This window comes from Cottoperca gobio, unplaced genomic scaffold (assembly GCF_900634415.1).
Source record: "Cottoperca gobio unplaced genomic scaffold, fCotGob3.1 fCotGob3_155arrow_ctg1, whole genome shotgun sequence".
Taxonomy (NCBI): Eukaryota; Metazoa; Chordata; class Actinopteri; order Perciformes; family Bovichtidae; genus Cottoperca; species Cottoperca gobio.
In genome coordinates, this window is record NW_021166812.1 from 1 (window position 1) to 13,172 (window position 13,172).

Below are 13,172 nucleotides of genomic sequence, written 5' to 3' on the forward strand. Positions count from 1 at the left end.
TTACCTAATATTATTCTTCGTTGTATTCATATTTATTAGTTATATTATTATTAATTGTATTAATTATTATTAGTTATATTAATATTATTATTAGTTGTATTAATATTATTAGTTGTAGATCATTCTTATTAGTTGTATTAATTATTATTATTATTATTATGATTAGTTTGTATTTAATTATTCTTATTAGTTTTATTAATATTATTAGTTTTATTAATATTCGTAGTTAGTTGTATTAATATTATTATTAGTTTTATTAATATTATTATTAGTGTATTAATATTATTATTAGTTGTATTAATATTATTATTAGTTGTATTAATATTATGATTAGTGGTATTCCTATTATCATTCTTACACTGATACAGTGAGGTAGCCTGACTGTATCTTCACGAGCTGCTCCTGCAGCCAATAACCATCAGAGGTAATGACATCTTATTGATCTGCGGACACATTCAGGCTTCCAGCTCTGCGGCTGCTTCCTGCACAGCTCAGGGTTTCTGTGAAGTCAGGTGAACTGAGAGTTTTTCCCTCTGACAGAGACATAATATAATACGATCCCTCTGGGCTGTAGTTTATCAGTCACACAGAATGATTGTTGCAGTGAGAACATTATGAACCTTTTGCATCGTCGTATTTCACAGATCTCACACGGGACTGTACTCACACTCTCCGCTCCACTTGCCCGGGTGGAGCATCAGCCGGCTCTTGGCCTCCTCCAGCTCCACCTTCAGCCTCTCGTGTTTGCTCTTCAGTTCTCTGATCTGCTGCTGCCGCTTCTCCAGCATCCTCAGCCGGGTGTTGAAGTAGAGCAGCCCCTGAGGACCAAACACACCAAACGCTGATATTCCCCAGCAGTCTCTGAGACGTGAGGGACCAGCGAGCGAAGAGCTGCTGACCTGCTCGGAGACGCTCTGTGTCCACGATGGATTTAATTAGGAGCTAGCTAGAGATAAAATGAGCATTGGGCGCTAATCTGCAGGCTGTTAATCTGCAGGCTGTTAATCTGCAGGCTGTTAATCTGCGTGCGGAGGATCAGAGACAGCTGAGGACGAGCAGCGACACTGAGAGGATCAGTGTCGCTGCTTGTCTTCTCTTTAGGTTTCTGCAGGTTTGATTATTCTTATTGTTATTTCATAAGATAACATGTGGCTGCAAGGTTAGTTAGAGGGGACCTTTAACAAACTGCACACATGTTCATTTATGTTCAGGTTTGTAGAAGATATATATGGATATGCATGTTTGTATAGTATTTGCACTATAAATTGTTTTACGTTTGATTAACTGAAACGTTGTCTGCATGTTCTTCAGATAACGTGTGTATTAAAAGGTAACTTGTGTGATTTATGGACTTTATTCTGTTAAGGGTTAGGGTTAGGTCAGTATTGAGAGAGAGCGGTGCAGTGCAATCTGTCCAAAGTGTTTCTGATTATTATTATTATATGATTATATTGATATAAGTGTCTGACAGCATTATGAAGACAATAATGTTGTATGATTGCTTCACAGTTCATATGACTTTATCTCATAGTTACTTATTCATTCAGTTAAAATGGAACGTTTTCTTCCGCTGATGTTTGTCACTTTGGTCTATTAGTCAGTAAATCATCAAGTAGTTGCTGCTGCACAGAAGAGCAGAGGGAGATATGTTTATAACTTCCTTCACTCAGTGACTGCGTGAGGAGCAGCAACCTTTGTTGTGCTCGTATCAAAAGTAGAACTCACCTTTTCCACATCATGGAACGTCTGCAGAGGGATAGAAGCACAAAGAGAAGATCTGTGAGGAGCTGCAGTTTCTCTAATGGAAAATAAATCAGAGCTCCCTGAAGTTAATGTGTCGGCTCCCTCGACACTGTTCACTGAAGGTTAATGAAGCAGAGCGAGGCCGAGCCTTCATCCATCACTGCTCCTCCAGACAGCACGCACATCTACACCAATTAGGACTGAACTGAGATACAGTTCTGAGGAGCTCATGAAGACGGACATCTTGGAAACGTTTGTGTCTCAGGAGGAATAACTTGAGTGTCTGTGCTCCTGCTTGCTGATCATCTCAGGGTCATTGTTTACAATTCTCAGACCTTTGAAAGTGTCGTCACCTGCATGCAGCACTTTCACTCAGCTTCTTATTTTATCCATTTAACCCAAAACACAAGAAAAATCACACGTGTGCCAAGAAAACTGTACAAATCCACTATACAAACAAATCCTGCAGATAGCTGTAGGAAATAAATCTGCTAATAGTGTGTGTGTGTGTGTGTGTGTTGATTTATATTCAGCTTTGTATAAGATATATATGGGTTAGGGTTTGTACCTGCACAATATACTATTCATTATTTTAAGATTGATTAATTTAAAACTATATCTGTATACGTATAATCACAAAAGATTATTATGGAACAGTTCTAGGTTGTGAAACATGTTTTACTATTAATAAAAACAAATAAATGTAAGAAATAAAACTGTGATACATTTTATTTAAGTTATTATATATTTCTACAGCGATGGAAGATTTGAGGTTTACATTTTTAAGTTTTGTATTGACAAAAATGACAGTATTGTGGTGATGGTTTGCAGTTTAATGCAAATCTGCTGATATGTTTGTTAAATTGAGATGAACCCAGGCTCATGGAAATATATTATTAATGTGTTCATGACTCCTGATCATACAGATCCCTTCGCTCGTGATCTTTTTGTTTCTTGATCCTGGAAAATGTTGTTTTGTTGTTGTTGTCTTGTACTCCTAACCTTGCGATGGTTTTTAGCCATGAAAGGCGCTTTACAAATAAAATATATCATTATGATTATTGTTCTGCTCGATGGCTTTAGTGACGTAGATGATTTAATCTTTAGACACCAGCCTGTGTTTGTGCAGAGGCAGTACTGATTGAGTTCTGTTCACTTCCTCGTCTCTACAGGCTCCACAGTGTTGTGAATATCACTGTATGCAGACGATACCCTCATTTATTTAGCCCATGTTCTGAACTCACACTTAAATTCATTTGTTAAAATCAGTGTGAATGTAAGTCAGTAGTGACTTACAGGACACATACATGTAGTTCATGTGTAATAACGATTGATGATCATTAATAATAAGATTATATCCAATGATAGAGAACGCTTGCAATTTACTAGCTATAACAATCGTATCCTGCTGTAAACTGTACGAGCTCAAGTCTCGGTTTATTTTGTGTAAACTGATAAAGTGATGATGAAAAAATGTTTGGTTTGTGGAAAGGCTCTAAAAACTACGCTACCCATGAGCCTCAGTGGCCATTGCTATGGAAACACAGACATCACAATATTGAGAACAAAGTGATTCTACAGTGACTGAACTGTGTCATCTCACCTCGGACCCCGTCCCCACCTCCCTCCTCTGCAGGCGTTCCACGTCGTCGATCTCGTACACCTTGATCTCAAAGGGCTCCTTCAGGGTGCCGCCCAGCGGGGGCAGCTCCACCCACTGACCCCCCACCTTCCTGCCCAGAGAGGAGGTGTCGGGGAGCGGAGCTGGGATCAGACGTCGCCGTAGGAAACCTGATGGAAGTCAAATTAGGAAAATTAATAGAAACGTAAGAGAAAGAAATGTCTGAACAACGTTTATTTATATTCAGCAGCGCAGAAAATAATGTTTATTTACATTATCGATCACTTTAAATCTTGTTTTGTCCCTTTAATAAGATATTAGTATTAGTAACAACGCACAGCTCTTCCACGTCTACATCAGATACTTCTCAGTAATTCTTATTGTATTTCTGTTGTTTATGTGTGTGTGTGTGTGTGTGTGTGTGTGTGTGTGTGTGTGTGCGCGTGTGTGTGTGTGTGTGTGTGTGTGTGTGCGTGTGTGTGTGTGTGTGTGTGTGTGTGTGTGTGTGTGGGTGATAATTGGATATGTACATGATGAACTGATGAAATATTCATGAGGCAGGGAGGGACGCTGGTAACAGCAGCATCAGGCTGACGAGCTGCAGTTGGTACCAGAACACACTGCTCCTCCCTGGATGGAGATCTTACGAGGATGCAGAGAGAGGAAGTCCTTTGATACCTGCAGTAACACCTGCACGCTTTACACTCAACATCCCATCACTAAATATCATTCACATGTTAACTCCATGTAGAAGAAGATCAACACAGAAACATAATAGTTGTTGAATGTTAAGTTTGAGAATTAACTTTGATGATATATATATATATATACAGAATATATACAGTATATATATATATATATATATATATATATATATATATATATATATATATCATATATGCGGGATATATACATATATATATATATTCTGTATATATATATATATATATATATATATATATATATATATACAGAATATATATATATATCATATATACGGGATATCACACACGGTGTCGACTCCCTCAAGACAATTTATGTCTTGCAGCTGGGATACGATGTACTGGTATGCACCTCAATGACCAAAATGAAACGTGGCAATGCAGGTCATTCATAGCAGAGTTTTTATGCAGAAAATTAGCATGCAGATTTCCGTAATCCCGCATTTTCTCATCAAACAGGTGAGAAATAGCCTCTAATGTCCCTACATTAGATTTCAACATGAGTAATTATTCTGGACCAAAACATTTTCTGTCTTTGCAAAGTGTACTTACCATTTCCTCTCTTCTTGGGCGATTTAGAAACTCTGCTTCTATTATACGAGGACACTCCACTTTCGCTCATGGAGTCGTGCGCTGAAGAGGTGCTGCCGGTGGTCTCGCTGTCCCGGATCATACTCTCGTAGCCGCTGCTCCCCCCGCTGTGGTAAAACAGGGCAGTGCGGCCCATGGCGGGTGGCAGCTCCCCGCTGAGGATGCTGCTGTTGTCGCTGCCGTGCCCACTGCTGTAGCGCTGCGGCCTTCGAGGCGCAGTGATCTTGCTGTAAGGTGATGGTATTGCCGTGTTGTTTGGCGACCCGCTGATACTACTAATCCCGCTGTCAGTGGCATCACTTCCTGTTACTCCGGGCTCCCTGCTGAGCTGCTTCCTTTGACTACCAGTGGCCAGCTCGCTAACCCGGCTGTTAGCAGCCCTACTGATGGCCTGCTTTGTGCCCATGATGGTGCCTCTTCCTGCCTTGGCTACTGCCCCCGACCGAGCTGGGGACTTACCAGATGGAGGCAGGGTGGTGTTGCATCCAGCTGCATTATCAAGAGGTTTAGGGGAGGAGTTCAGGCTCTTGGAACTGTTCGCAGATAGAGTTTGAACCTTTGATCCACCAGAAACTGCTGCTCGAGAGCTGATGCTGCCTTTGACCTGCCCCAGTTTTCTTGTAGTAGCAAAGACGCAAGGATCTTGGGAAAAATAATCAGATGTGGAGGTGGAGGCTGGAACCCCAAGTCTTGGCACTGCTCTGTTGGATCTGCTGTTACCTCCTAAAGCAGCACTGCTATTCTCCCTGGACAGTTCAGGCTTGGACCCAGCAAAGGTTTGACTTTCACATCTCTCTAGAGACATCAGACTCCCGTAGTACCTGGAAGACTCTGCCTTGGCCCCTCGTGTCTTTAGGCTCGAAGATGTTATGGCAGTGCCATTTTCAGTTTTTAAACTCCCGTGGCTGAATGATTCTGCACGGAGCCTGATGTTGAATTCTTCCTCCAGGGTTGATGTTTTAGGGAATGAGGACTTTCCAATGTCACAGCTTGTTTTTAAGGCACTTGGAGAAAGCGCAGACCTTGTCTTTTGTTCTTGGCTTGACTGTCGGACAGGTGGCGCAGGAGATGAGATGTTTCCAGAGCCAGACTTGGAGATAGCGTTGCTTTTATGCCCATTTGACTTTTTTCCTAAGGATAAAAACCTCAGTGTACCCGTCACTGAAGTGCCCTCATGACCCAATTTCGCTTCAGAAGTCTGGGGAACTGAAACAGTTCCTAGAGAGGTTGCACCTCGGGTGAGTCGTGGCAGCTTGATGAGAGTATCTCCTCTCCTGCTGCTGGACTTCTCACAACCGTCCACAACCCTCTGAGCTGAAGATGACATTTGAGCCTTTGGTGTGTGAGGAACACTGCTTCTGTTCCCTCCTGGCCTCCTAGAGGAAACACTACTCATGCCACATCTTGGTGGCTTACCTGCAGAGAGAAACTCAACCTCTCTTGGCTCAAACTGCCTGCTTCCCTGAAGCAAAAAGTCATCAAGTCTTCCTTCCTGTCTGCTGCAGCCCACAGTTGCAGATGAGGTAGGCTTGTTTTTCCTGGGAAGACTGGAATGAGCGTGATGAGGAATCTGCACTGACACTGAACTGTTCAGAGTACTGGCTCTCACCTTGCGAGAGGCTTTGGTTAAGTCAGGGGATGGAGGGCACTTTGTAAAAGATGGTTTATTTGGAGTAGCAGAGTCATTGTCCAGCTCTGAGAAACAGAAGCCGCTGTCATTTAGGGAGCTCTTGATGCCGTGCTGCAAAAATGGCTGTTTATGAAATGTACTTGGCGAGGTTAGCAAGGAAACATTCTCTGAAGCTATGATTTTTTTGTCCCTTAAGTAAAGGCTGCTTGTTGAACGAGTGCCTTCACTTTCAACTGAATCAGCACTCACTTCACTTGGCCACGCATCAACAGGTGACTGCTTGTTGCCACGTTGGGAAAACAATACTTCCTGGCCTTCGGTGCCAACATCAGCTACAGGTCCCACAGCTCCTTGTTGACATGTGTACGCATCATACTCGTCGTTAATACTGCTGATGATGCTTACAGGACGAGAGCCCGAGGCTAAGGCCTGCAGAGAGCAGTCACTGTTGAACCTGAGGAGGTTGGAGGGGCGGCCATTGTCTGGGACAAGGCCAAGAGGAAGCTCCTCTACGACCGTGAACACGACCTCATCCTCCCCGTTCAGCTCTATAGGCTGCTGCAGTGTAATGGTAGTCCTCAGAATATCCCTGTCAAGGCATCTTCCTAACAGAGCAGCCCGAAGGTTGTGGGCCCTTTCCATACTATGGGACCCCAGCGGTTGGCCTTGCCTCAGTGCTTGTTGACTCATACCCACTGGGGGAGTCCTACCTACAACCTCCCCAGGCTGAGATGCTTCCCTGTATGTCCTGGGTATAGACGGAGAGGCTGACGGCTTGGGTACACCTCCTCTGAGGTAGACCTTCTCTCGCACCACAGGCTCTGCGTCCTGGGGAAAAGCCCCACCTTGTTTTACCACACATGGCTGAAAGGGGCTGTCTGAAAGTTTCTCCCCATCTGCACTCGTCCTTTTGGAAGTGTCCATGAGGTGACCGGCTGAAGGAAATTTAGCTTGCTCCTGATCAGGTTTATTTGTGCATGTGGTTGGTGTGCTTTCTGAGAACCCGTAGGAGGAAACCATATCAGATTTTGGTGGCGACGTTGCCTCTGTGGGTTTAGCTCCAGTTTGAGTCCCAAGCGCTGCTGCTGCTTGTTCTGATTGTTCTGCTTTGGCCTCTGAGCTGAATGGGGCCAGACCCTCGCTGCCGTCGATGCAGTCGAGTCTCTCCTGCAGCTCTGCAAACGTGTTACACTTTAAGTGATCTCCTTCAACCCTGGGTGCATCTTTGACTCGTTTTTTGTTCAGGGAGGGGATGATAGGCACAAAGGAAGGTGGTGCCTCGTTGTCGCTCAGCTCTCGGTCCGAGAGGGCCGCCCCTCCGGGCCCGACGTAGATGACGGTATCGCAGGAGTGTTCGCTGCTGGAGGAGTAGTCGGGGTCGCTGGAGAGCAGCAGGTGCGTGTCCGGATCGAGGGCCACGATTTTTGGGTGGAAGGGTCGAGGATGAGGAGGTCGATGGGACGGGCCTTCCTCACAGGAACTGTCCCCTCCGGATGAGCTGGAGGCATACTGCAGATTCAAAAAATAAAAGAAAGGATTAACATTACATTACATTACAGTTCATTTAGCTGATGTCCAAAGCGACAAAAAGTGCAAACAATCCTGGAGATACAACTCAAGAAAGCAAGAATCTTGTAAGTACAATAGCGTAACGTATTGTAACGTAACGTAACTTAGCGTAACGTAACGTAGCGTAACTTAGCATAGCGTAACTTAGCATAGCGTAACTTAGCGTAACGTAACTTAACGTAGCGTAACTTAGCGTAACGTATTGTAACGTAACGTAACAACATCATTGGGAATGTACAACGTGATAACACGAAAGACAGAAGCTTTCTGCTGTAAAAAGAAAGAATGCTTGAGCTACTATGGGTTTTATTTTAGTTTGATTTAAACTTCTCCTGCGGGAAAATGTCGGTTTTTAAAGCGTTAAAAAACAATTATCTCTTAAATCTTGATATTCCCTTTTAAATGTGTCCATAAGTAGGTTTGATGTTATAAATGTGCTATTACAATTCCAGAAAAGTTCAATACATCACATTGAGTGCCTTTAATAAGCATCTTGTGATGTAACGTTGTGTCCTTCATATGGAAGTATTTAAGTTTGATGTTTTGTGCCTCATTTAGAATCTTAAGAATGTGCAGGAACAAACAATCACACACAAAATCAATTTGTGTTTATTTTAGTTTCTATTTTTATTATTCTCTTATTTTTATTTGACATACTTCTAGTTATGTGTACATATGTATGTGTGTGTGTATCTGTTTCTGCTGAAACCAGAACTGGGTTCATTTGAAATAAGTACATGTTAGACTACGCAGAGCGTCAGTTCATAAAGGAACTAACTGCTAAACAAATCACCAAACTTCTGACAGAACAATCAGCAAAGCTGCCACAGAGCAGCAGGATCAACAGATGAAGTACCTTTGACTTCTTCTTCCTCATGCGCTGGATGCGGGAGGCCAGCTGCACTGTAGTCAGCGTCTCCATGTAGTTCGCCGGGGAGTCGGAAATGTGGGCGATCATGGTGGTTCGACAGTTGATGTTGCCGAGGGATTCGCTGAGAAGCATGGTGAGCTTACTGTCCCTGAATAATACATCAAGAAACCCCTCGTTAGCCAACAGAAAAAGAAAGTCTTGAGAAACCCCCGCAGGATCCCAGAAACCATTCATTACCGCACGCAGCACATCAGCAGAAAGTCTCATTCCACATTAATGAAGCACACTTTGAACTACAACATGTGATCTGCAGAGATGTGGGGAGAGGTCCATTAAAATCCTGCCTTTGAAAAGAGCTGGAGTGAAACTACAAGGATCCCAAACTGCAACACAAGCTTCTCTTCAGCAGCAAAGCAGCTGCCTGTATGATATGATATGTGAGGATGTGACCGAGGACATGTTTAACTCTAGGGGTCGGTGGCACAGAACACCCTGAGGCCGTGTGTCCACACAGGAGAGAACATTATCAGTGTCTCCTTTCTGGTGCTGCTCCGAGCTGAAGGTGACTGTAACTGTGTGTTCAGACCCGACGCCACAGGCTGCAGTTCTACGAATGACCACTGGAGGCTCCAAAAGGCCAAATCAGAAATAAACATGTTTACAGCAACAGAAATCTGTTTGTGTCTACAGCTCATTTCCCTATTCAAGCTTAAAGTTACGCAATATTAGGGGCGTGGCCTCTTTTAATGACAGGTGTGTGCCGTCTCAGGTCGCTAGCTGTCTGCTCTGCTGCGTCAGAGACGAGGGGACAAGAAGAGACAGACTCACAAATAAAGAAATGAACAATAATAAACACAAACGGCCCAGAGGTCAAGTTAGAGTGAATACATTGAAAATTCACCTTCCTTTCTATCAGAACACATAACAAATGTGTCTACGTTTAAACAATAAGTAACAGTAAGTGAAGACAAATGCTGAGACAGGGAGACGCCGTCCCTGAGCGAGCTGGTACCTGTAGGGAACGTGCTTGGCCCCGTTGGCGAGGGCGAGGATGACGTTTCCCAGAGCAGACAGAGACAGACACTGACCTCCGCCCCCCTCTCTCGTCCTGCTGATGTCCGTCTCACAGCTTCCCAAATCCAGGAGGTGGAGACGACTCCGACCACACACTGAGAGACACGGGACACACATACACACACACATGAGAACATCAGAGTGTGTGTTTGTAACTGTGTGTGTAGATGTAAACTCTCCACAGCTACATTACATAATGCCTCATGTACATATTAAACACTTGTAATATAAAGTTGTGTTGATGTGAGTCATGAAGTGGGGAAGCTTCATGATATCTGTTAGTTACATGTTTGACCCTGTTCACCTGTAGTGTGTACAACATGTATGACTCTGTTCACCTGTAGTGTGTACAACATGTATGACCCTGTTCACCTGTAGTGTGTACAACATGTATGACTCTGTTCACCTGTAGTGTGTACAACATGTATGACTCTGTTCACCTGTAGTGTGTACAACATGTATGACTCTGTTCACCTGTAGTGTGTACAACATGTATGACTCTGTTCACCTGTAGTGTGTACAACATGTATGAATGTTACAATACATATCTTTAAAGGAGCTTTTCTCTAAAGGAGCTTTTTCTCACACTCTTCAGCAGAAATCTCCACTTCAGTAGCACTTACATACACCAAACTTTCCACTTTCATTCCTCTCTATATTCTGAAGCTTTGTGCAGAGGGCTTTGTTCACATGTCACTCACAGCTCATGTTATACAGCATTAAGTGAAGTGTCAGTAATGAGGTCAGAATTTATACATTTATACATAAATGTATAAATGTAATAAATGTATAAATGTAATAAATGTATAAATATAATAAATGTATAAATGTAATAAATGTAATACATGTATAAATGTAATAAATGTATAAATGTAATAAATGTATAAATGTAATACATGTATAAATGTAATAAATGTAATACATGTATAAATGTAATAAATGTATAAATGTATAAATGTAAAAAATGTATAAATGTATAAATGTAATAAATGTAAAAAATGTATAAATGTAATAAATGTATAGATATAATAAATGTATAAATGTAATAAATGTATAAATGTAATAAATGTATAAATGTAATAATGTATAAATGTAATAAATGATCCTTCTGTAGGTGTAACCTGCACATGTACGTAAAGAACAAGATATTTTCTAACACGGTACACACGGTACACACGGTACACACTCTACAACTCGATAATGTCCAATCCACACACACCTGCTGCCATGTTGCTCTTGTCCTGCCTCTCCTGGCTCAGGTGCAGGGTGAACAGGAAGTGCGAGTTCCTCCGGGCCTCCTGGTCGCTCAACGCCTGGCTGCTCCTCCTCGCTGCCACGGCGGCGTCCAGGAAAAACGCCGCTCGCTCGGCATTGGTCGCCCGCAGCTCCGTCTGGTTCTGCAGCTGATGGAGAGAAAAAGAAGGAAGGTAGAAAAAGCCCAGAGGGACATGAAGCACGTCATCATCAAAATGGATGGTTTTTATCAATACTGTGGCACAAAGACGACGCGTGGAGCTCTAACGTCACTCTGCAGCTGAGATTAAAACTCTGTATTTATGAAGACGTCTCATCCAGAGAGAAACAGACGAGTTTCTCAGAGATAAAACTAAGAGGACAGAAGGAGATAAAGAAAATTAGAGTGAGGAGATTTAAAAAACTGAGCTCTGGGGAGATGAAACAGACTGAAGAAGAATCAAAGGAAGAAGGTCAGGACTAATTGGACAGTTGGGGACAGAGATGAAGTCCCAGGAGAGGAAGAGGTCAGAGAGGAGGAGAGGAAGGGAAGGAGACGAGGAGGGAAGGAGGCGAGGAGGGAAGGAGGCTAGGAGAGGAAGGGAAGGGAAGGAGGAGAGGAGAGGAGAGGAAGGGAAGGAGGCGAGGAGGGAAGGAGGCGAAGAGAGGAAGGGAAGGAGGAGAGGAGAGGAGAGGAAGGGAAGGAGGCGAGGAGAGGAAGGGAAGGAGGAGAGGAGGGAAGGAGGAGAGGAGAGGAAGGAAGAGGCGAGGAGGAAGGAAGGAGGTGAAGAGAGGTGAAGGAGAGGGAGAGAAAAGAAAGGCAAGGAGGAGGAGAGGAGCTTTCCCTTTCTTCTCTTCCTTCGCTTTCTTCTTCAAGGGAAGGAGGAGGCGAGGAAGAAAGGAAGGAGGCACCAAAGAGCCAAGGAGTCAGGAAGGGGAGAAGAGGAACCGGAGGGAAGGGAAGGAAGGAGGGAGGAAGGGATGAGGCGAGAGAGGAGGTGTTTGAGGAAAGCCCATACAGGGTGACCTGAGGCTGTTTCCACTGCATGTACTGTTTCGCAATAAACATGATCCAGGTTTTCCAAACTAATTGTCATCGAAGGTAAAAAATCCTTCCAGACAACGTGGCGTCACTCGTGCCTCCATCTGTTTATCCAACAGGGACAGAAGAAGAAACACAGACAGCATCTTGAGTGTGTGACAACCTTTGCCCTGGCTTTTATTTTGAAAATCCAGTCTCTGTGCTGTGGAGGTGAAGGAGAGATGATTCAAGAGGAAGTGGATGAAGAAGGAGTTCTTCTTACCTGGGATCCACACAGTGGGTCTTCTCGCAGTGACACCGCGGGGCCCGGGGCCTCCTGGTGGCCCCCCGCTGAGGAGGAGGCGAGTTCAGCCAGGAGGTCGGTCAGCGTCTCCTCCCGGCCGGAGATCTCCACGGCGGATGCTCTGACAGAGAAACGAGCTCCAGCCTTCTCCCTCCGCTCCTCGATCACCTTAAAGAGCCACGAGATGGCTGTCGGAGCCACGCCCAGACTCTGGGTGGAGCAGTCCCGACCAATCATGGTGTACGTCTTACCTGGGGGGGGCGGAGTCAACGCGTCAGTCATGTGACATGTCAGAAAAGTGAGTGCGTGTGTGTGTCATGTAGTTACCCAGGTTAGCGTGTCCGAAACAGAAGATGCAGCCGTCTGCTCCGTTCACCACTGACTGGATGACCTCAGCCACCGTCCCCGAACACACCTCGGCCTATCAGGATCCAGACCCAGTTAGTGTCCAATCACATCAGAGAAGTGTCACCTCAGAGAGAGCTTAGTACGCCCACAATATATTTTAGTACACGTTACAGAACGATGGCGCCGCGTTAAGAACACGTTTGGCGGATCAGAAATACTTTTGGGTCGAAAAATACACGAGACAACAACTTTCACCTAATTTGAAATAGTTTCTAAATTTTGCATTTATGTCCACAGAACAACAACAAAAGTTCATTTCCACTTGTGTTTTGAGTTGTAGCACTACAGTTCCCAGCATGCCTTTGGGTTTGAGTCACTTATCCCACCTGCTCTTATTGATGATTATTGATGATGTCATTTGTATTTCTGTGAATGTGGTCTGAGT

The 13,172-nt window shown here is 44.0% G+C and overlaps 1 protein-coding gene across 1 annotated transcript in view; it reads right to left on the bottom strand.

Moving 5' to 3' along the window:
* Window positions 1–524: 524 nt before the first annotated feature.
* Window positions 525–13,172, bottom strand: part of LOC115004628 (kinesin-like protein KIF26A) — a 33,181-nt gene continuing 20,533 nt past the window's right edge. The window contains 9 exon segments of the mRNA XM_029426313.1: window positions 525–818; window positions 1,726–1,746; window positions 3,347–3,534; window positions 4,639–7,816; window positions 8,733–8,895; window positions 9,760–9,916; window positions 11,035–11,224; window positions 12,359–12,630; window positions 12,707–12,800. Coding sequence (XP_029282173.1) covers window positions 648–818; window positions 1,726–1,746; window positions 3,347–3,534; window positions 4,639–7,816; window positions 8,733–8,895; window positions 9,760–9,916; window positions 11,035–11,224; window positions 12,359–12,630; window positions 12,707–12,800 — 4,434 coding nt within the window. The 3' untranslated portion in view covers window positions 525–647.